The sequence below is a fragment of the Prinia subflava genome, chromosome 6 (assembly GCF_021018805.1).
Source record: "Prinia subflava isolate CZ2003 ecotype Zambia chromosome 6, Cam_Psub_1.2, whole genome shotgun sequence".
In the NCBI taxonomy this organism is placed as follows: domain Eukaryota; kingdom Metazoa; phylum Chordata; class Aves; order Passeriformes; family Cisticolidae; genus Prinia; species Prinia subflava.
Genome location: NC_086252.1, coordinates 10,672,920 through 10,697,858, shown reverse-complemented (window position 1 = coordinate 10,697,858; position 24,939 = coordinate 10,672,920). Strand labels below are relative to the sequence as shown.

The 24,939-nt window shown below is 39.6% G+C and overlaps 1 protein-coding gene across 2 annotated transcripts in view; it reads left to right on the top strand.

The window, feature by feature from the left end:
- The window catches only part of HECW2 (HECT, C2 and WW domain containing E3 ubiquitin protein ligase 2), a 144,484-nt gene that overhangs the window by 99,208 nt on the left and 20,337 nt on the right, over window positions 1-24,939 (top strand). For both annotated transcript variants that reach the window (XM_063400203.1, XM_063400204.1), the window contains 11 exons: window positions 459-554; window positions 2,964-3,114; window positions 3,481-3,584; window positions 6,677-6,801; window positions 7,411-7,596; window positions 11,974-12,108; window positions 14,865-14,967; window positions 15,982-16,078; window positions 18,820-18,903; window positions 20,683-20,792; window positions 24,246-24,366. In XM_063400203.1, coding sequence (XP_063256273.1) covers window positions 459-554; window positions 2,964-3,114; window positions 3,481-3,584; window positions 6,677-6,801; window positions 7,411-7,596; window positions 11,974-12,108; window positions 14,865-14,967; window positions 15,982-16,078; window positions 18,820-18,903; window positions 20,683-20,792; window positions 24,246-24,366 — 1,312 coding nt within the window. The remainder of the gene's footprint in view (window positions 1-458; window positions 555-2,963; window positions 3,115-3,480; window positions 3,585-6,676; window positions 6,802-7,410; window positions 7,597-11,973; window positions 12,109-14,864; window positions 14,968-15,981; window positions 16,079-18,819; window positions 18,904-20,682; window positions 20,793-24,245; window positions 24,367-24,939) is intronic.

Here is a 24,939-nt window from a genome sequence, read left to right as displayed (position 1 = left end):
GGTGTTTATTTCAAATACTATCAGTATTTGACAGCGTTCTCTAGACATTTAGGATGCTCTTTATTAGGTGTCAGATTTCATCATGTTTTGCCGATCAGTTTGGCTGTGGCAGGGAAGGACACACCTCCCACGTTTTAGTTTTCTGACAAGGCCAGGTGGAGCTTTGTCCTGGGGTATGGCTCAGGCACAGGTTGTTTCCATGCCCTGGCTTTGGCTGCTCACAGATGGATGCAGCATATCCCAGAGGTGATGTTTCCTGGGCCAGGACACCACAGAAGAATCACTTGCCTAGGACTGTCAGCATAACTTATTTTGACCCCAAAACCAGATGACTGTTAGATATACCCTGAAATATCATCATCCTGCAGAAGCTTTAAAACAGCTTGCTCAGTTGAGAGGCAACTCTAGGGCTTCCCTAGATTGACTGCAAAAAACAATTGTGTGTGTTTTGACTCCAGGTTCTCCTGCCAATGGCCATCAGCCCTTGAGGTCCCTGCCTTCGGTGCGTCAGGACGTTAGCCGGTACCAGAGAGTGGATGAGGCTCTGCCACCAAGTGAGCTTTGACTGGGGGATAAGCTGCCTGTACCTCATTACTGAGAGTTCATTGCATTTCCTTTTTGAATGTGAGAACAGAGAAGGAACAGCTGAGAAGTTGGAACTGAGGAGCGATGAGGGCTGAGTCTTGTGTTGTTGTTGTGATAATTACACCTGGTGCACACAGACTCGCTGAGAGTCACTCCTGCAGAGACAGTGCTGCCTTTCCTGTGTGCAGGGCACAGGGGCAGGGAGACGAGGTGATGGTGCTTGTGAGGCATTGCCACGTGTCAAGCACTCTGAAATCTCTAAATACTTCTTGTGTGGTAATGATTTACAAAGGAATATACAACATCTTTCATATCTGCAGATTAACTTAAAGGTGTCTCTGCTTTCTGTGCATTTTTTGAGGCAGAGTGAAGATTTTATATTAAAATAAACCTGGGCATTCAGCAACAGTTAGATGAGCCTTAATGAACGAATGAATTGTAATTTCTCTAATGCATATGAAAAAAATACATTGCTCTCAATTACTGAACTTATTCACTTCCTTAAACTTTGAGAAGTGAAAATATTCTCAGTATTAGGTATTCAAAGAAAGGACCCCCTTACCAAAAAAAAACCAACAAAGAAAAGGTACACAGCTGACAGGCAAACATTGTTTTAAACCAAATATGCAAAAAAAAAAAAAGTAAATTCCGACCCACTGAAGTCTCTGGCAAAGCTCTGTTACTTTAAAGGAGACGAGAATTAGGATATTTAGTGCAAAATGAACAGATCCCTGTTTCCTGATATGGTATGGGACTGTGTTTGCTCTGTAATTGGAGCAGGTAACTGGAAGGAGCCTGATAGCAGAACACAAATATAACTGTGTATGGAAAGCCAGGATGATGATATCGTTGTGCTCCCTTGCTGGTGCTGTTATAATCAGATTAATCCTGTGTGCAGATCTTTGAGTTAATTAACTACCATGCTGTTATACCAGTTTTACATTTTGCAAAACTGTCTGGGAGACAAATGTTTCAGAAATGTACAGAGATGGCTGGTCCAGTTCTGTCATTTCAGAAGAAAACTACACTACAGTAACTACTTGGACAAACTGCTGAAATGTTAGTGGGAAAAGCTTTGGCTGTGTAGTATTTTAACATTTCTGACATTTGCTGGGTTTCTCCATTCATGCATGGCATGATGCATGTACATAGGGCACAGGGGTGCCTTTACAGTCAAAGCCCAGTACAATTTCTATGTAAATAAATAGTTTGCTAATATGAATAAAGCCTACTAATCATTGCCGAGATTCAGTTTTTTCTCCAAAGCTCTGCTTTCACATGTGTGACAGGTTTAATATTTTAATTATGAAAAAGTAGAGAAAATATTAAGAATATGATTTTGAGCTGTAAACCGTAATTTCTTTCTAATTTGAGTTATATTCAATTTGTTGTTTCACCAGAATTTGAAAGTGAAGAAAAATATATGTAGAAGAAGAAAAATATATGTATTTCTTTCAGTCTTGTGTTAGGTCAAGTTAAAGAATCAGGGAAAGAATTTAAACATTTATCTTTTATTTCTGCCTATAATGTGCAACAATATGCTCCAGTTCCTGCATTCCTGGGGAAAAACTAACAAAGCTTTACCATGAAATCTCGACCAATGACAATTTTGCAATTCAGCAAGCTGTTTGTAACATATTTGACTAACAGTGATTTAGTGGAATATAGCCTTATGTAGGGACATAGCTGATGACAGCCTTGTCCATCACAATGCTTATGCAGATGCTATACTTTGGAAGCCACCGCCCAAGTGTTTAAATTTGTGTATTTAAAACTAAGTGCAGGAAAAAATGGTTTTCTTCTGCAAGAGCATGTTACACAAATGGTGACTGTCAGAACTGGGTATAAACATGAGAAGAAAAATCCCACTTTATTATACAGTGGTTTAGGGCTTGACAATTAAGCAGGATAATGAATTCACAAATGTAAACTGTTTGAGAGTTTTTTCGGGGTTTTTTGTTATCCCCCCACCCCCCCAATTCTGTTCTTCCTACAATACTTGGGTGTTATACTTTGTTTACAAACTCTGGTTTAAAAACTTGAGCTTTTTTATTTTATCAGCAGATGCTACTTTCACTTAGACTTGCAATATAGATTGTCTCATCTAGACACCTTCTGAGCCCTCAAAGACTGTTGTGCAACTGATGTGCTAAATGATTTGCACGTTTTCTGTAGCTGCAAGTGTCTAAGAAGCAGGCATGTCTGTTTCTGTATAGGTGTGTATTTTTTATATACATATATATGTCTATGTTTTAGTAGTAGCAATTATTATTAAGAGACTTTTAACAATAGATGGGGTAAGAAAGTGACTGAGCTCAAAGAAATCAATGAATAAACCCCAGGCCTTCCATAGTTTACAGTATTTTATTGCTCCTTAGACTGGGAGGCTCGAATTGACAGCCATGGACGGATTTTTTACGTGGACCACGTGAACAGGACAACGACGTGGCAGCGACCCACAGCTCCCCCAGCCCCACAGATTCTCCAGAGGTCAAATTCTATACAGCAGATGGAACAGCTGAATCGCCGGTAGGAATTTCCCCTGGTGCTTGTGAATTTTGTGTGCTTGCAAAGCTGCATTCACCCTTGCAAGACTGAGTGGAGACAAGGCCACACTGCTCCCACAGCTGGCCTGATGTGGTTATTTTTATGTGGCTGTTGCTTTCAGTTTGCATGTGAGCTTCCAGGACGTCTGTGTTCCACCTGTGATCTTAAGCTATGTGACTGAAAGCAATACATCTGCTAATGGTTGTCAGAAATCCAAAAGGCTATTAATGCAGAAATCAGAGGTCAATATATATTAACCTACATAGCAGAAAATGTGGGCTCCCTCAGAGCCAGAATTGGATCATAGTTATCATATACTGTATATAAAGTACAGTTTTCCAACCCTAGGTACCAGAGCATCCGAAGAACAATGACAAATGACAGGCCTGAAGAGCACACGAATGCCGTGGATGGAGCTGCAGAGGAAGCTGAATTTCACCATTCTAATTCAGGTTAAAATAATTTTTTTTTCCCTTGTCCAAAGAAGGGAGCACTCATCTCATAGATGATTTAGTGAGAGTACATAAGGCAAACCCTAACTTCTTCTGAAAGTCTGTGTGAAAATTTGTTTTCATTGCTGTCTAGTTTTGAACATTATGACTCAGCCTGCTCAATATGCTGAAGAGAAGATTGTGAGATTCAGAGCACTTTTGTATCAGGCTGGTTTAGAAAGCAGGGCATTTGCAGTGAAAAATTATAAAATTGTGTGGTCTGGCTTACAAATATTTTGACTTTGCTACTGAGGTTTGAAATATTAGAATGTAGAACTAGAAAGGGCTTCAGGCAGTCATTGATTACATCTCTGTAGAAAGATTGTAGAGCTGTTCCTAAGCCATACTTGCCAAATGCTGTCTCTTGAGTTCTTCCCCACCTGAGGGACATTCTTTAACTTTTTTAGACAGTCCACTCATCATTCTTATAACATATCCTTAAATCCATTGCTTCCTAGTCTTTCCACGTGACTTCTGGTTTTAGGTCTCAAATTAGTTTTTTGGCCTATTCAGAATTGTCTTGAGTTGGTCTTCACCTTCTGAGGAATATTTCAGAAAATCAAATAAAGCTATGACTGCTGTACTGAAGAGGCTGTGGAAGTGTCTTACATAAATGCTCTTTGTATATTCCTGTAGAAGGGGTTTTTTTCGTGCTGTTGTTTTGGTTTTTTTGGGGTTTTTTGTAGTTTGACACTAACCAGTGTTGAGTCTTTGATCAGAATTGTGTGCAGAACTTTGGCACAAATATCTGTTTTCATCTGGTCTTTGTGAGTTGATTATCCCTACCTGCATACAGATCTTTGTGTTTTTCTAATGTGCTCCTGTGGTTTTGAATCTTGTCCATCCTGCTGTCCAAGTCCTGCAGAATCTCCTAACTGGAGCAAGTTTTGTCTTCCCTATCCAGTCATTAGTAGGAATTATGAGTCGGACCAGACCTAGAGAGATTTTAGTAAAACATTTTGGTGGACTCTTACAGCATTTATCCCATTCCCTTTGCAAACTCCTTCTGACCTCTGAAAGAGCCACCAGTGTCTCAGCAATTGCTCCACCTTGTTTCCTCACTGTTGAAGTGCATGTCACCTGACCTAAAGGCTTTGAAAACCTTTAATTTGCACCACGATCTTTAACCTGCTCTCTCTCATCTCCATTTTTTCATTCTTCTGATAGTCTGACCAGTGTTAACCTTTGGCACGAAGATAGGAAGAAAGACCTTTTTTTTTGAGTTCTGAACATCATTACTTGTTTTTTCTTTTCACTAAGCAATTCTCTCCTCGGTCACCTTCCTACTAAAAATTTACTAACACGTTTATAAAGTTTGTTATCCATCCAGGCCCTTGCACAGCTGTGTGGTGTCATGTGCTTTGGCTTCGTCCCTGTCTCTAGATGCTCTTGATGTACTCTTCTAAAAGTCTCTCCTAAATTAATCTGATATGCAAGCAGTGTCACCCTTTTTCGAATTTCATGTCATTGCAGAACTTGAGATTTACCCAAGTGTTCCTTTTTATTATTTGTAGTCTTCACTTCTGTTGTAGCCATTTCCTTTTTGATCTTTGTGCGTGTGCAGCCAGATGGTTTGTGCTTGTGCACAAATCAGCTTTGAGCAAATTCAGGCCAAACCCTAACCAGCAAATTCAGCTGAATAAACTTTTCATAAACCAAATTCATAAGCCTCAAACTGCAGTAAAAACCCACCTGGCGACCCATTCTGGTTTCCAGATTGCCCAGACTGTGACAGAGGACTTACCTGCAGCATGACACAGCATCTTCCAGGGTGTGAGGGTTGCCTGGTGTGCACCCAAGTTTTGTACCAGTACAGGGTTCACACGTAACTTCAGTGCATGGCTGTGTCTGCAAGACACTCCCAGCCCAAGTACTGAGGCACAGCTTCAGGAGCCTTTGTGCCACTCTGCCTTCACCCATCCACGACGTGCTCCATGTGGGACAGCTTGAGGTCTATTGTTCAAGTGGTGGTTCTAAAAATCCTCATGTTCATTTATTTTACCAATTACTCTCTCACTTCCTGGTTCCCTCTAACATGTTTATTTCTCCATTCCCTTTTTCCATAATATTTACCTATGCATACTTAGAATTTTACCTTTGTTACCCTCTTCTTTTGTTATTTAGTCTTACTTTTCCCTCAGTTTAGAATCTCATTCACTGCCTTTCTCCTTGCACCGCTTGTGTGTTATGATCTTTTATATCCCTGATAACTGTAGTCTACGTTATTAATATTCATTTGATGGAGAAGTGTGCACATCCTGCAACGTGTAAGAAAGAAAGAAACTGAAATGTAGATGGCAGCACACATTTTAGTGTAATACCACTGAAGACCTGAAATCTGAACTTGCAGTTTTTAATTTACATTAAAAATATGCTTCCAAATATCTTCAAAGAGAATTGGGGGCAACAGTTTTGACATTGTAGCAAACACTACTCAGTATATTTTCACTTCCTTCCTGGTACTGAAGAAAAATCAGGACACTTCTGTAGTTGCTAGGAGAAGACACAAATGTTTATTGGAAGTTGAAACTTGAAAGGTACTTCCTTGGCAACCCTGATCCTTACTTACATAAGCTGCTTCAGTACTGTATCAAGACTGGGGCTGTGGTAATGGCAGATTTATTGTTTGTTTTTTAAGAAGGAATGAAACATTTATAAGTGTTCAATGACATTTATATCCATTAGTTAGCATTTAAAAAATAATTTACCTGCATACAACTACAGTATAGCAGTGCAGACATGCCCAAGGGACTTACTTGCATCTTATATAAAGGCACAAACTTGGTAACTCAAATAAGTGAATATGATTTTCTCTTTTTAATGATTGTTTACCAAAAGTCACAAGCAAATGTTACTAAACTGAAATTGTAATATTTCCAGACACTTCCGTGTTATATTAGAAGAAATTTGGGTACACTAATGTGGACAGTCCTCAGTAAATCTGAAATAGTTGTGTACTTAATGCTTGCTCGTGTGATTCATATCAATACAGTTGTTTGCAGGGATGCTTTGGTAATAACTTCTAGAAGTCTTTGTCATTTATTTGCTCTTAGATTTTCGAAGAGAGAATGTGCTGCCTCACTCTACCTCCAGATCCAGACTTACTTTATTGCTCCAGTCTCCCCCTGTGAAATTCCTTATCAGCCCAGAGTTCTTTACAGTGCTGCATTCTAACCCTGTGAGTATGGTGGCTACAGCTCAAAGGCTTTCATAAAGTGTGCTTATAAATGCAGTTGTTTTGTGTACAAATATACTGCTCTGTGTTTGATGATAAGATGTTGGTAGTTCATAGGGATGCTAGATTCACTCATCATTATCCCCTCAAATTATTGGGCTATCAGAACCATTCTAGCTCTGCAGGATAGCAATTTTTATTTTCCACTCAATTTTTCATCTTTCTTATGATACAAAATTATTTGTTTATGGAAGCAATAGCTTTCTCACTGTGCTTTGCAGTTGTGAGATGCAATTCTGAGAAAGACCTTGTTGCTTAATGGCAATATTTGTTTCCCCCAGACTGCCTGGTTTATATTAAAGTATATTAGAGGTCACACTGAATAAAAAATATCTTAATTTTTTTTTTTCCTTTTTTGCCCATTCTTTAGGGCTTCTTTTTGCATAGGTCCCCCCCTGCAATGTTTCTTTGTGTAATGGGATTTATAGTGTAAGGAGAAGCAATGGAACGAGCAACTTTTCTTCTGCAGGCCCACTTACAATGAGCAAGGTGGATTTTTGTGGTCAGAGCCATTCTCTCTTTGAAAAGCCCTCGCTGCTGTGTGTTTTTCAGAGTGCCTACCGCATGTTTACAAACAACACGTGTCTGAAGCACATGATCACCAAAGTCCGGCGGGACACCCACCACTTCGAGCGCTACCAGCACAACCGGGATCTGGTGGGCTTCCTCAACATGTTTGCCAACAAACAGCTGGAGCTGCCGAGGGGCTGGGAAATGAAACACGACCATCAGGGCAAGGTAACCCCACAGTGCTGAGAGGGTCTTGTGTTCATCGGTTTCTGATCAAATGGATGTGCTTGAGGTAAAACGGATGGCCTGGGACAGCTCTGGGGAGGATCACTCTGGTGGCTGTGCATTGCTTTGAAGGAAAGAGGGAGTAGGTTTCCTTAAGAGGTATTAGAGATCTTAAATAGTTGCAAGTCTCACTGATTTTTTTTAAACAGGTATCAATTTTTGATTTCCTAAAAGAAAAAATTGATATCACTTTTATAGTTGTGATGTAAGTTTTAATGTAACTTTAAGCTAGTGCATCCTCAGTATCTAGAACATTATATTTTTTGTAGAAATCAGGAGGGTTAAGAATAGACTGTGATTAGCATGTGAGGAAGTGATAAGGTTTATCAGTTCGTTAGGACTACTGGCATATTTAACTTCTTGGGTCTTACATTTATCACTCTCAATATGGTTAGCTGTGAGAGTCCATATAAATAATGGCCTTGATGCCTGGAAAGATTAGACAATTCTAAACTGAAGGGTAAAAGTGCTTGAGGGTTCTTTTCTAGATTTTTTTAACTCTGAAAAGCATTTGTTTTTTCATTAGACACACAATCAGGAATGTACAATTCTACTAATGTTGTTCTTTGCCTCACTGTTTCTGTTTTAAGTCATTCTTGTTCTGTTCAGTTCTTCAGAGGCCAGTTTTCTCCTGAAGAATAGGGCAATTTTCAATTTTCTTTAATATGTGCTCCACAGAGAGAGTTAGACCTTTGTATTTCTGGGGTGGTATTTGGTAACAGCAATGCTACCACAATATTAATCAAGAAGAGGAAGCACTGAATAAATTCCTGCTGGGAGTTCTTCACTTTGAATTACTCTTAGTGTTGCTCATTTTCAATGTGTTGAATTGTCTGTGTCACAAGTGCCACTTGTGGCCAGTGCAAAAGCCTTTTCAGCATTTGAGAGAGGCCATGGCCAGTACATGGCAAGACCAGTGTGTGGGGAGACCAAACTGAAACTGGACCTGCCTTTGTTAAAGCTAAACCTAAAGAGAAGCAAGTAGAAGTTCACCGCATGTAGTATAAGTACATACTACACAATATGTAATTATGTTCCTTTTCTTGACTACTCTTCCCTGCTGAGAAGAGGTTTCCCTTTATTTTTCCAAGTACACCTCAGTGAGAGCTTGGTGCTCTTGCTCATGAGGCACAGAGATGGTTCTGGCCCTGGTGCGGTGCTGAGTAGCGGTGTCTGCACTCCCCCATGGCACTGTGGTGCTGCTTGCCTGTCCTCTTTGTGGGCTTTCTTCCAAGGCCAGCTGGGCACTGCCCACCTCTTGACTCCTCCAGAGCTGCACAGCCAAGCCCAGCTGCCCACTCCTCTTTGGCTCCTCTGTGTATCCCCTGCAGCAGATATCATGCTGTCTTCCCTAGAAGGTCTGGTGTGACTGCAGTGTCGTTTCTGATGGGCATTCTGATGATCCTTCATCAGTCACTGACCACAGGGAGGCAGGAAGCCATTGGAAAATGTGCTAGCAGGAAGTGTTATATAGGCTTAACAGGCCCCTGAGCTGAACTTTGAGATTCTGCCTTGCTGTGTCCATGTGCATACACACAGACATTGTGCAGATTAAGTGCATTTGTGCTGTGTCTGTAAGCACATGTCCATATTTTAATGCCAGATGCAAGCCTTTGTGCTTTTTAGTTAGATCTCTGCAAGATGTGCAAATACATAGGAAGTTATTAGAGGACATTTTTGGTTTTTCTATCTACAATAAAAGAAATCACAGTAATTGATTACTGAAGTCTTCAACAGTAATAAAAGGTATTTTAGGAAGCTTCATAGATTTTAAGTGGAAGAATAACTAGGGCAACTAGTCATGTTTAATGGGTTAAATATAGTTTTGGCACCACCTATTTTATGTCAGTCTCTTCAAGCATTGTAGATTTATGGATTATAGCTAGGCAAGAGTTATGAGAGGAATTTTTTTGAAAGAAGGTTGTGAACCACACTGTATTTTGAGATGTGTGCCAGTGTCCAGATTAGCCCAAAGCACTGAAGCTCCAGTGGTTATCTTTGCCAAAGCTTCAAAGTGCTAATTTATGCTTTGTTTTAAAGTACTTGCTGGCCTGCAACCGCACATATTTAATAAGGTGTGATTGTCTTTATCTTCATGTCTACACTGAGTTGTTATTTAAATAGAATGCTATGGAACACTGCACGCAATGCTAGAGTGCTGCATTAACTCAGCACTGAGCGGTGCAGCTCTAGGTGGTACTGCCTCCTGTGTTGAATCAGGATTTTTTAAATAAGTGATTTACAATATGGTGTTGACTTAATGGAATCAACCTGTGTTTTGCTGAAGGTGTCTTACATCTTATAAATGTACACAGACTAGATAAAGTAGAAGGACTTTAAAAAAACCAAACCAACCACTTGCTAGTAAAGTAGGTAGATCTTACCAATCAGGAACAAAACTTTCAGAAAGACTGGCTGTGTTCCAGCAGTCTCTTCCTGTCATCTGCCAAGCCCCAAATACAAATTTCATGATGATTTTCATTCTTTCTCACTGGTTTTGTATTCTCTAATCTCTATACTTGCACTGCAGGGTGGCATCGTTTGTCAAGGTAAACAAGTCCTGCATCAGGCTCAGATGTAGCAATTAAAATTTCCTTTATGAATATACTTTACAGTGTTTGAACTGTGAAACAGTTTCACTTGCATATCTGTGACTATGTCAAATGGTCAGAACAGGGTTTCACTGCTCAGGTGATGGGATTCCTTCCTTGTAGGCACAAGGTACAGGTGATTGCTGTTGGGGCTGTAGGAGCTTGGTGCTCTTTTCTGGAGCACTTTTAGGGTTCTGCAACTGTGGTGTCTCTCCATATGCTTCTCTTTCCTTGGGAAGTGGAAGTATGAGCATTTTCTCCCACTGCAGTCCATAATGGCATTTAGTTGCTGTATAGCATGACACACTGGTTTGTCTACCTACCTTCACAGCAGTCAGAAGAATTGCATTTTCTCTGGTCTGGTTTTCCCAAGCAGCCTGAAACAATGATTCCATGAATAATAGAAGCTGGTGTTGCTGCCAGAAGAGTGGTTCTGCTCTCCTCTCCTCTCATCCTTGGTGAGCTGACCGAGGTTAGAGGAGCCAGCAGGGAGAGGGACAGAAAGAGAGTAATTTTAGCCTGGACCAGCTCCCCTGATGGGTTCACTGCATGGCTACACAAACACTTGTGCCAGCACAAGGCAGGAAGGGCACACAGGGGATGAAACAAGTGGTCAGGAGAGGGAAAGATGAGAATGTTTCTTTTGCTGACACCACAAGAATAAATTGTTTGTGGAACTGTGGTCAAAGTACCTCACTGGTAGCCAAACACAGAAATGGATCCCGTAGTCCCTGACCACCTCTCTGCTGGTCCAGATTCTTTGATTACTCAAACCAGATGTCACTTTCCTGTAATTCTCCTGCTCAAAACAAAGATTTTTTTTTTGCCGCATATTTCCAGTATTGTGAAAGAAAATGTGGAGTGTGTGGAAATAGAATAGTGCTGGTTTCCAAGTGCAACACTGGTCCTCCTGCAAAAAGTTTAAATTTCAGGGCTTAGAAACTTTCTTGGTACAAATTAGGTAGAATTTTAGGAGGTTCTAATTTTCCAGGATACAAATTCCTGTGACCTTGTTTTCCGCAAATGGTTGACTGGCAAATATGTGGTTGTTCTCATCAATTGCCTGATTTAAATTTTTTTGTTGCCATCAGCTTTGTGTTCTTGGCTGCCCTTTCTTTTTGGTTTTCAGAGGTCTTCTTTTGTTTGGGGTGGTGCTTTAGGGTTTTTTTTGCATTTTGTTTTGGTTTTTAGAAAAAAAGGTCTGTGAACTTAGAATAGTTGTAGCAGGAATATGGCAAAAATGCCTATTGGTCTGTAATCATATTTCATCACTGGATGCAGGCATACACTTGGCATATATACAACCAATTGTGTTCATAATTATATGGTAAATACTTCACAAAAGGTAATGGGTTTGCCACTTAATGACACCTTTTTAGATGCTTATAAGGGGATGAAAAGGAGACTATAACAGGATTACTTCTATTAAATATTCAAGTCTTCTCTTCTTGACAGTTGTAATAAAGCTTCCCACTTCCGATGCTTGTCAGATGAGAATTTCAAAGGACTTTATAGACACAAACAAAATAAAGCATTAAACAATTCATCCCTTTGGTGAGATGGAAGAATGTTATCCTCCTTCTGCAGAAGGGAAATGCAAGCCACAGTAACAGAGTTTCCACAGCCCCACCCGATCGAACGAAACCCAGATCTCCAGCAGGCATTAACCTCCGACATAATTAATAAAAAGGTAGTGGTGATGAATTCTGTGTTCTCTGTCCTTGTGCAGGCGTTCTTTGTCGACCACAACTCGCGCACCACGACGTTCATCGACCCGCGGCTGCCCCTGCAGAGCAGCAGGCCCACCAGCGCGCTGGTGCACCGGCAGCACCTGACCCGGCAGCGCAGCCACAGCGCTGGGGAGGTGAGTGCGGGCCCCTCCTCGGGAGCACCGCCTGGCCAGCGCCCTCCTCTTCCACTTCATTCCGTGTGGGGAGGAGCGTGATTCTTCTGTAACCCTGCAGCAGTCACCCGTAAAGATTTATTGTTTTTTCTGCTAGATGTTGATGCTTTTAACATCTATGAATTCAGAGGAAAAATACAGTGTTTCTTATTTTGAATTTGCAGTAACGCCACTTAACCACAGGAGAGCATCTGATTACAGATTACTGGTTGCTGTATCCAGTCTTTCACTGACAAAATGTGTATTGTCCAGTGTGGTGTCTGCCGAGTATGTTCATACATAACTGTGCAAAATAAAAGGGGGGAAAAGATGCATGTGTGACTAAACATCTAGTTCTGTAACTTTCCCATGAAGTATTAAAAAATCATACCACATACGGCCTTATCAGACTGTTATATGCATTTGAATATGTATTTCATCTCTACTTTCTGATCAGAAACACATGAAAAACACTATTTTGTTGTTATTTTCACCGGCTATCCCCATATTGTTGTTGTCACTTCCTTGTGTATGTACAGTGACTTGGACTTCAGTTGTACTTTACTGAAAACCCTCCATACTGTTGGCTGTAGGTTGTCTTTTCAGGAGAGGGCTAATCCATGCCAGGAATTAAAGATAATGCAATTCAGAATAGCAAGAGAAATGCTCTGATTTATCCTTTTCTTAGCTCAGTCTTGTGGCAGATGAAGGTCTGCCAGATCTCTGTTTCAGAGCAAACATGAATCTTGTCTGCCACTTCTCTAACAGGGCTTCCTCTGAGCTGCAGCAAGTGCCACAGCACTGGCTGCAAATCTTGTCACATCCTGTGTGAACGTGGTTTAGTCAGCCCCCCTCCAGTGTCAGGTATATTTTGCAAATGGTTTTAAATAGCATTTTCCATCAATTTGGTGATGTTATGTATAAGGAAAGAAAGCTAGAAGTGCCTAGCTATTTAGATCTTGAATAGGGTAAAGCAGGTATTTCTGTTGTGGTTTGTAGCAGAGCAGAAATACCTTTTTTCCTTGACTTTATGCATCCAAATTACCTTTCTTTAGGCAGCATCCAGTAGCTCTGCACTTGAAACAGGTATTTATGCCAACCACGCTGCTGAAGTTGTCAATGCTGCAAAATAAGTATAGTTTATCCAACATGAAATAATCATATATATTGCATATACATAGTGCTGCATACCTGTCAAAATTTCCCACTCCAACTAGATACTTGAAATTCCTTAAACCACATTTCCACATGCAATTTTAGAAGTGTTTCCTTGATATTGTTACAAATCTAACTTGAATTGAGGTATAATTCCAGATAAGAGTCTCAAGCGTAGCAATTCAATACAGTATTACCATTCTAGGATTAATGATGCAATCATGTTCCTTTTTGCATATGTATGAACCTGAACAGCAGTTTAGCCTCTGCACTTTAAGGTCTTTGTATTGCATATTGCCTCTTTGCATTTTTTCCCTATTTTTAAGCTTTTGTATAAAGGAACTGTACATTATTGCAAAAGATGAGTACTTAATAAAAAAAATCAAAATACTCTTTCTGGCTTTAACTTGCCATGAACTTTGATGTTTTGAAGCCACTGACCCAGTTTTTATAGCAAGATGCTCTAAAACAAACATGAACCAGTGTAAGGAATGCCTTTTTAGCTAAAGCTGAACTGCAGTGTGAAGCTGGAGCTAATAATAATGGCATTCCTTTTCCAGCACATTGCCTAACAGGAAATAATTCTTCATTTTTCTGAAAGATATTATGAGAGAGCAAAAAGGTCTTGGGAGATATCTTGGGATTTTTGCTGCTTTGTGATTTCAGGGATTGGATTTAAAGGCAACCTTTTATAATTATTTGATCTTTTGCAGTTAGATGTTTTAGAGATCTTTGAAGCTTGGGAGTGCAGTTCAAATGCTAACCATTACATGTAGGCAGATAAATGGAGAAGTAAACAAAGAGGTCCAGCAGGATGAAAAAGAGGTTGACCAAATGTATTGTAGAGATAAAATACTGAATACTGAGAAATGCCTGCAACCTCATCACACAGTGAACTGCACCAGCTGCCCTGACATGACAAATGCCTCTAAGAACAATTTTATATTGTGGCTCCACCCTAAAAATTGCTCACATGCATTGTTTTTAAGCCCAGAAGGTGAATACAAGAAAAACAGAACAGTGGTTCTGAATTATTCTAGGAGCCATGTTTTTACCAATTTTGGACTTGTTGGCCTTGCCTGAATGTGAACTCACTTCTTTATTCTCCTTTGAGGCTTCAGCCACAAACTTTTTTCCAATTCAAATTTGGGGAAACTCCATTCATGCACAGAGGTAATAGAGGTGCTAATGAAGGAGCAGAATTTGGTTTCCAGAATGTTTCGTGTAGATAAATTCACATCCGTGAATTACTAAAGATAAAATTAAATTACAAAATTAAAAAAGGTATCCAAGGTTTAATTTTTTTGGTCTCTTTTCAGAATGAGGCAGTTTAAAAATAGCAGTAAATTTTGCATCAGTTTTGATTCTTCCTATTAATGGGCCCAGTATGCTAAATAATGTTTTGCTAGTACCTGTCCTAACAGCACAGCTGCTTCCTGCTGCAGTGGTTACTGGGGATGGTGATCATGCAAAGCCTTTTGATGTATGTGCTTGGTTTTAAGGTGTATAAATTGTCACTGTTCTGTACCTGAGTGCATGTGCTGGCACAGAGACACTCACTGTGGTTACCTGCACGTTTCCAGGTCGGAGAGGACTCCCGTCATTCAGGACCCCCAGTGTTGCCAAGACCATCCAGCACATTCAACACAGTCAGCAGAGCTCAGTACCAGGATGTGGTTCCAGTGGGTACGTCAGCATCCAGCCTCTGCTCCGAGGAGTTCCCACCCCTGAGGGGTCACGGTGCCGTGAACTGCTGGGCCTCCCATTCCCTCGGGATGGGCAGAAGGCACCATTTGTTCTGTCCATCAGCATTTCCCCACTGTTCAGTTGGAACCCTCAGAGCTGGCAGTGTGCAGAACCAAATAACTGATGTATTTTAGCTCCCTAGCTCACACACTCTGTGTGCTCACAGGATGAACTGAAGCCAGGGAGTCACATTGGGTCCTAACTGGACTCCATGTATTCCCAGTGATTTAAAACTTTTTTTCTTTTTTTCACAACTTCTGAGCATCTATTTTGGCAGGATTACAGAAAGTGTTAATCAGTTTGGGATTAGTCATTAGCTTAATTTCTGTTCTCAGTTACATACACACAGAGTTACTGACTTCTGTGCCACCACGTACAGAATTTAGCTTATTAAATCTAACAGCTGTCACATTGTGCTAAATCAAGATAAATTAATCTGATTAACTGTAACTGGCTCTTTGTACTGTGGCATGTTTACTTGAAAACCTCTGCCCATTTAAATCCTCCCCCTTGCCATGGACATGGTGTGCATGCTTTGCAGGCTCAGCCATTAATGAGGATTTGATACGGGTGTTTCCAATGGCTGCTTAATGCTTGAGAATAGATTTCAGTGCAGTGAAAAACAAGGTCCCTGCAATTTTATTCTAACAATAAATATTCTGGTTTGACCTTAGCTAAGAGTGTGAGTGCTAAAATATAACAGAAATTGCTAACAGCATTATAGCTGTTAGCAGTGGAAAAGGTATGTCACAGTCAGATTTGGTTCATAATCAAGTGTGTTCCTTAAAAGACAGTGGAATTGATAGCCTTACATACAAAAGTATTAACCCAATACTTCTCAACTTAGAACTGTGAAGGTGAAGTATGTCATTACTGTTGAAGACTCAGAAGAAATGGCATCCTTTCTTCTGGGATCTCCTTTTTTCAGCGTGATCTTTTTGTTAATGTTTTCAGCTTACAATGACAAGATAGTTGCATTTTTGCGGCAGCCCAATATATTTGAAATTCTGCAAGAGCGTCAACCAGATCTTACCAGGAATCATTCACTCAGGTAAGAAAATCAGTGAAGCTTGCTATTCCCATTTCAGTAAAAAATGCTAATTACAATTAGCTGCCTTCATTAATTAACAGTGGAGCATAACAGATTGTAGACTTCTGGTGCATTCAAACATATTCATAAAGCTGTGGGAAATAGCTATTTACTGTATTTCTGTGTAACAGCTTGTAGCAAGGTTCAGGAGAACAGACGTAATGTTTTATTATCAAATAAAGGTACCTAAAAGAAAATGTCTGGAACAACTGGCATAAGAGATTTGCTGATGCCTTCCTAATGTGCCAGGACAGCTGGATGGCACAGCAAATGTGCCCATTCATTTGGGTATGTGTACAGCTGGGAGCATGAGGCAGAATGGCATTTGGGGTTGTCCTTATCTTCACAAAGCACATTTACAGACAGGCTGTCCTGACCTCCTGACGTCTGGAAGTAATCTTACATCAATCAGAATTTTCGATGTCTTTCCAGAGTTTACAAAATGGGATATCCACAGATTTTTACACAGTGCAACAAGATCTGATCTTTGTTGTGTGGTTGTTACAACTCCCTCACATGTTTAGACTTGGAAATGGAAACACTGGCAACTTGGATAGTAGTGACCAGAACTGAAATGGATGTGTCTGTTCTTCCTTGGACATTAAATTTGAAAAATGCTGGTTTGATTTTTGGCAGTCTCTGCTGTGCAGTGCTGTGTTCCAAGACTTACCCATGGCAGCCAGCACTGTACTCATTTTTTTTTCTGTTCTGTGTTGCTTGTTGATCCTTTTTCTTCTGTGTCCTGCAAGTTCCCAAAATTCAACAAGCTGCCCTGTTTTGCAGTTTCCCCATGTGTAGTATAACAAGTTTTGTGACGTGGCTTCTGTGTTAAAGACATGGTTTATCTTCTAAAGAAGTCCTGGCTGCCAAAGCTGAAACAACATACTAGCAGAATATAAGGCCCCTGGAAAATACAGCAGAAATCTACAGTCCTCAGCATGTCAAAACTGCTGTACCCATATCAATATAGGCAAGTTTGTCCCACCAGGCTTGGTTTGAAATCTGTTGGAAAATAGAATACAAACAATTTCTGCTTGCTTGTAGTTTTATTGCTTCATGTTCTTTTTCCCAGGGTGCTTGGTTTCCTTTAGTCTGATAGCAATCAGTGTAATTTTCTTCATGTGTGTTGTGGGGGTTTTTAACAAATTACAGTTCAAATTGCTCACAAGCCTTGTTGGTATTCCCCGATTCTGCTTCTAGTAGAACCTTGCTTCCTGATTACAGATTCATAATTTCCCATAAACTGAGACTTTCTCAAGAAAAGATGGATTTTAGAACAAAAATGGAAAATCAGAGGATAAAAGATACTGTTTCCTGCACCTCCTCATTTGCTTGAAATTATATATCCTGTATATTTACTTTGGACGGAAACTGAAGACTAAGACATGCCTTAACTGACTTGCTTCAGCAAAATGATTTGGGATTTTAATGAACATAGTTTTATTTTACATTGAATGGGATTGGTCAGAAAAGCCATTCTGTTAAGATGAATGGTTCCATTCTAATTTTAGTATTTGGAGTTAGTAATTTGATTAAGGTAAATTATCTTCCATTATACCTTTTCTATATCCTTCTAAAGCTGATGCTTCAGTAATGTTTTCATTTTTATAAAGATCCCAGTTTTATTTTTCCTGGTTAGTCTTTTAAGACCCTGATATAGCAAATTACTGGAATCCATGTCTGTTTGACACATTGTGAAGGCTAAGCAACTCATTGCTGAAACACTTGATAAATTAAGACCTACCTGAAATCCCTCAGTTTGAATTTTTTGTGTAATTTTTTTTGTATAGTGATTAGTACAACTGCCAGTAATCTCTTCCTTTGAGGACCTTGGTGCAGTTGAAGTGGAATGATAATGATATTATTATTATTACTGTATTACATAGGTGAGAAGGAAAATCAGTATTTGGCCAGTGGAAGAGGACAAAGATAATTTGAAAAGATCTCTGACATTTTCTGGCTAAAATAATTTCTCATTCCATTAAAGAAAGAAGAGATAAGTTGAGAGTCTATTAAAATATAAAATGAAAGTATACTACATGTAGAAAATTGCTGTTCAGAGGTTTCATGGTGGAGTGAGAACATTATACTTATCATATCTTTATTAGGCATATTGCCAAGATGAAATCTTCTTCCAAGCCACTGCAGGTAAAACTGAGAGGCTAAATAATGTAAAAGGCTTCAGGCAAAGGCACCTGTTATACATTAAATAGAATTTATATCTTAATGGAAGGTAAAAGGCATATATATTAAAAAAACATCACTGAAAGCACGACTCACTCTGGTAACCCCAGGAAGTAATGGGTTGCATTCATTTGGAAGACTGTACATATTAGTTAACCCAGAAATGTCCTTCTGGTTTCTGGCATTGCTGCCAACTGAATGCTAAGATATATTTTGTAATCCACCATTTGTTTCCTCCAGCCTTGCCATTTGGGCACTGATGTAAAGTGAAGTGGTCTAACCCTAACCCTGCCAAGAGCATGAGCACTGAAGATATGAAGACAATGAGTGCATCCTTTCTCAGAACAAATTAGGTTTTTTGGTTACTGCTCACATAGACTTGGTGTGGCAGGGAAAAAAGTAGGGAAGAGCATAACCCAGAGGTTTCTGATATACTCTGTACTTTCTCTTGTTGCTGTGGTACACATTGATGGCTTATTTGCAGTAGGTACTTTGAAAGCATTTTTGTGCTTACCCAGGGAGAAGATCCAGTTCATCCGGACAGAGGGAACACCTGGGCTGGTGCGTTTATCCAGTGACGCAGACCTCGTCATGTTACTCAGGTAGGCACCGCTGCTGCCCGGGTGGAACACGTGCTGTGCAGCTGCTGAGGAGCTTCAGGCAGCAGTGTGTGCTGATGGTGTCACCCAATCACTTCCCCTTTGCTCCCTGGAATTGCAGCTGGGACAGCTACAGCACAAGGCTCAGGTTTTATTTTCATCATGCTCAGTTCTAGATAGTAGTTGAAGGTCACACTTTTCATAGGATGATGGAATATGGAAGGCAAGTGCAAGAGCACTGTGCTTGTGATATGTATAGGTTTGCCCAGGCCACCTCTAATTGTCCTGTTGCATCCAGCCCTGATGCTTAGAAAGGTGATACTGCTCAGACATTTATTCAACAAAGTGCTTTGTGCTACTTTTAGAGTGCATCTGTTTGATTCTGTGCTTTGGGAAGTGCCTACTTGTAAAGGCACATACTTGAGAGGGGTTTTTATTACTTAATGTCTTACTTGCCTCTTCACTGTGCTCTTCACTATCTCCTTTAGTAAAGGCAACAAGGAATGGGAAGCTGATTCTTTACTAGTTTTCATTTAAGCTATTAACTCCAATACCAGCTTGGAGTTAATCAGGCAGATTTTTTTGCTAAAATTAAACCCTTTTATCTTGATGCTGTGCTCTCATCCACTGTAAAAGTGCATCAAGAAATTCATGGGTACCTTTAAAATTGAATCTACTGAAATAGAATTGACATTAGTGATAGTATTTTGAGGCCAGGTTGCATAATGATAGACCTTTTCTGGTCCCTAAATCTCCAAATTATTAAAGCTATTAAAAAATATCTCATTTAAAATCTATGTTTGGCCCTTTTTTAAATGTAAATATTGTTTCTTAAAAAGCTTTTAAGATTTTTATGTGTAACTTGGAGGAAAATATCACATGGCCATGACTGTAAAAAGAACAGTCAGAAAGGACCCATTAAAAAAATCCATGTTAAAAAAGTCTAGATATTTGTTTGGTGAATAGACTTAGTAAGAAACCTCTTTTATTTGAACATTCTTGTCATTGCATTGGAGAGTATAAGATTGGCTTGCAGTTCTTTCTATAGCTCAATTTTGAAAACAGTTTTTCCATATTATCGCAGTAGTTTGTGTCATGTTTCACATTCAAAATACCTTTTGATACCAAATCCATTCTGATACTAGATATTCTGTCCCTTTTTGGATTTGCTTGAGTAAAATTTAGGAAAAGACTGAAATTTTGATACATATATATATATATATGCATACATAGACACACACACTCACAGATGCAGTGATTAGGCTGCAAAATGTTTGGGTTTTTTTCACCTAAAAAGTTGTATATCAATAGTAATGAAGCATGAAGTAACTCAGCTTGAACAGGGTAGATGTGATACCTGCTTCAGCAGGAATGTTATTAAACATGAAATGTTACACTAACAAGCTTACCAGCCAATACACTTAAGAAGTTCAGATGTGCTGCCTAATCCTGGAGGCTTAGAATGTTTCTGAATAAGGTTATTGAACCCCTTGTAATGAGAACATTAAAAAAAAATGGGGAGGCCCATTAATTTTCAAGGTTTATTAACTATACTTTAACCTTGAGAACAAATACCCAAATAGCAGTTCCTGCTTTCCAGTACTTTCAAAATCTGCCTAAGGAAATGGCAATTAAATATTTAGTAGCATTCTAAGTGTGCACAGTGGAAATAGGTAAGTGACTACCAAAGAAAGCAGGCTAGTAGAGATTTATCCCTAGAAAGTGAAAACTGCCATTTATCCAAATAAATGTGTTCTTTCTTCTATTGCTCCTTTTTGCCAGCTTGTTTGAGGAGGAAATAATGTCATATGTGCCGCCACATGCCTTACTTCATCCTAGTTATTGCCAGTCCCCAAGAGGCTCGCCAGTGTCTTCGCCTCAGAACTCTCCAGGTAAGCTGCTCAGGCAAAGCTTCTGCAGGGGCTCCATGAAAGCATTCTCATCCTTGGAAAGACAAACATCTAGAACTGTTTTTGAGCAAAGTCAACAAGTACAATTGCATTTGACTGTCAGACTTGAACCTTTGCCTTGGGCTTTGCCGGGTGTATTACAACTTCAGGGGTTGTGATTTTGTTCTGACTTGTAAAAAAACATGCAGACTTGTTTCTCACTGATGTGAAACAATTAGAGTGACTGCTCATGCCAGCATCCTGATGCCTGGAGAATTAAAAGCATGGATCTAATAACTGTACATTAAAATGGCAATGTAATGGAGCTCTGGGGCAATGAGAAACCATTTTATCTATAGATGCCAGCTTGTTACACTTTTAACACGAGCTCAGAACGTAGCATACTGCAGCTGTCTGGATAATCATGTCAGAATGCAATGAAACTGATATTTCAGATGCTAACTAAGTTGCAGGTCAGAACTAAATTATTGCAAGTATGACAAGCTCCATCTGAAGGCCATGTTGGTAGGTGTTGCTGTGCTTAGTTTCCTCAAGATAATAGATAAACAAAGCGGAAGTGCTAAGGGGATTTCTATAAATTTGATAACAAAAGTATAGAGACGTAGAGAACATTTAGGGTGTAAGCAACTTGAGCTACTTCCAGACAATAAGAAGATTTTATTAGAAAAAGAACTGTGATTTTCATGGGCATTTCCCAGTCCACAATAATAAAAAGCTTTCCCTTTTCATGGGACCAGATTAAATACATTCATAAACATGTGGTAGCTTTTCCTGCTGTTGGACAAAGGACTTCTGTAAGATCTCTCTGAAGAAACTGTCTGAAGACTTCAATGATCTTATGGCATTCTGCAAAACAGTGGAATACAATATTCACATTTATTAATATTTTCATTATGTATATGGTTTAGATATACCCATTTTCCTTTATTGAAAATAAGGGAATGGTGAAATCTGCATGTATGCATCTTACTTCCAACTGCAAACCTGGCAGTCTGTTATAAATAAAACCAGTTTTGGCTTCCAAAGTTAAGATTTCTTAATCAGTGATACATGCACCAAAGCATGCTGGTCATGGCCTCATTTCAACAAATTAATTTCAAAATGCATTCAGTCTTTAACATGTGATACTCTCATTTAGTCACAGTAGCAGCAGATAGTAGAGAATGAACAGTGATGGTTTTAGTCTCACTCTCCCCAAAATTGTAATCTCTCTTCTGGCTCATAGAAAAATATAGAGAGACCATTGAATCTCCCTGTCAGTCTGCAAGCATGCATGTTTGTGTTGGTGTACAAATGACTTTTTTGATGAAAAATTGTAAATAGCCCATGTTTCTATGGAGGCTCTGTGTTTTCTCATCAGCTAAGCTGGCTGTGCTGCACTGCACGAGGTGGGGTGTTAAGGATCCATTGTTCAGATCAGTCACAATCACTTGTACTTTCTCTTTTGGGAAAGATGAATAGTCCTGAAGCTACTCTTTATATCTGCTTTAGAATATAATCTCTTTGAAAATCAAGTATGATTATCACATCACTGATGGTTTTAAGCTCTTCCATTAACATCTTTTGTTCCCAAGGCGGAAGTAATCACTATAATTGCCCAGGAATTTCTTGGCATATGCATCTGATTTGCAGTGAGGACTTGTCATGTGCTGACAGAATATTACGATGTTGATCTCTGAACCATGAAGTAATGTGTTACCAGATTCATGGTTTGTGGTACCCATCAAAAAAATGCAGCTTCCTTCAGGGGCTAACATTACAGTATATTTTTGTTGCCTTTTTCTGACGACTGCATTTTTGTACATACTTTGACCCAAAGCAAAACAAACAAGAGAGGGAAAAGGCCAATAGTTAACAGGCTGTTTACAGTTTCTGTAAATTGTTAGGAGGTTTCAGCTGAATGTATCTTCAGAAGCTCTTGGTGCTCTCAGTAAAAGAGGAAAAACACTGTAGATAATCAATGACCATGATCTGTTTGTCAGAGGAGTCCTTCATGTTCCTTATGGAGCCCTGCAGATTCCATGATATTTACTATTCCTCCCACACTTCACTTCAAGCCTGAAACAAGTGCCAAGTGACTTTCTGGTCAGACAGGTCTTTTAAAGACCTGTTGAATGGCGTTCAGTGTTGTCAGTGAGCTCACTGCTCTCTCTCTGATCTCTGCAGAGATAGACTCTGCAGCTCCTTCCAGCCCCACTTCCGCAGGATGTGCTGTCGCCTTTTCCGTCAGACCCATGGGTTTTGTGGCTGCCCTCCTTCCCCTGTCTGCCCACAGGCTGAACGGATGCACCTCCTCTCTTTATTACCTGAAACCTTTCGTTCCCATGCCTTCCCCCACAGCAGAACCAATGTTTCTGTACTGGCTTGCAGGGAGCTAAAAGTAAATTTGCATGAGGAACTGAGTTAAAAGACAGAACTCTGCATAACAGTGCTGCTAAACTGTTTGTGCTTTCAGTGCATTAGAGGTGACCACTAGTTCCAGAGAAGTAGCTGGCAACTTACGTGTACTTTAGGGCATGAAAAATTTTAAACATCCTCCGATTTTTTTGTGTGTGGGATGTCTACACAGCCATGCAGGGAAGGAGTTTAACTGCCTTCTTGGCACCCTGCCTCACAGTCAAATCTGTGGAAATAATTTATCCAGGAAGGCAGTGGAAGTCCGAATGATAGCCATTTTCAGAATAGATCAGACTAAACACCTAATTTATATATGCTGGACTTGTACATGCATGTAGGCTATGGCTTTTTTTTACAGATCTCACCTCTCCTTGCTTCTTAGAAATTGACCCTCAAATCCAGTTTTTCAAAATTAAATTTACTTACATGACCATCATGTATGTTTCTGCAGCCACAAACTTCACAACTTTAAAATTGGTAGTCTTTCCATTCTTTCTGTATTTTTCTTCCTTGTTACTTCTAACAAGGGAAGAACTTGTAAAGGGAAAGGTAAGGGAAAAACTTCTACTAAGGAATTTCCAAATGTTTTCCTTCTTCCTCTTGGTGTAGTCAACAGGGGCAATGCAGAGTCCATCTGTTTGTGCTTCATTTCTGAGTTGTTTTCCTGATAATATCAAAACCAGAGGAGAACATTTATCGTATGAACTATTATAAAGGTTAGACATAAAATATATTTGAAAAACAAAAAGTAAAGGCTTTCTGGTTGTTCATGCTGTTTTTTTAATCCACTTTTGCATTGACCTGGATTTGCTCTTTTAAGATTTACTTTTGAAAGATGATACTGTTGGAAGTGAGCAACCAGAAAGTCTTGGATGCAGAGCAGATTTGAATATATGCAGTTTTTACTCTTTATAAAGGTGACTAAAGCAAACACATACCGTGCATACCTTTTGCTATTAAGGGGTCTTTCCAGTAGCTGATGGGACATCCATCAGTTGACATCACTCCAGCTCATTCTTTGCTCGTTGCTCCCTGCAGGTACTCAGCGTGCCAATGCCCGAGCTCCAGCTCCGTACAAAAGAGACTTTGAAGCCAAGCTGAGGAACTTCTACAGGAAGTTGGAGACTAAAGGATATGGACAAGGCCCAGGGAAATTGAAGTAGGTTGAAGCATCTCATGAAACTGAATTTCTTTCCAGGCAGCTTGCCTTGCCTCGTGCATCTGCAAGCTTCTCCCCATTAGAAGGAATGCAGATGTTACAGTTACCCAGGCATTTCTGGGAATACAAAACCTGTAATAAAAGACTTAGTGCCAGCATGTGATTCATAGCAGAGGATACAGCGAGTTCTGAGCACCTCTCTGCTTCCTCCAACTATGTTTTTGTACAGACAATATTACCAATATGGTGCCAAAATGAGCTTTGGGAAGAGGCCTGCAGTACAGGAGGCATCTGAATTCTTCCATTATAGCAAGTGCTATGATATGAACCGTTATATTTTCTCATATCTTTTTCCACTAAAAAAATTAGATAGGCCTATCTTTTATACATCATTGCCTGCCCTGATACTACAGTCCTCTTTAGTAAAGGGGATTTGTACATTAAATGTTATTAAATTCTAAGGATTGCTTTAAAATCTGTTAATATTTTTATTTTAGGACTCTGAATGCTAGAGTGCTTGGAGTGAGGTCTTTCCACCTTCATTTTTTTCCTAATCATGTGATTAACATGCTG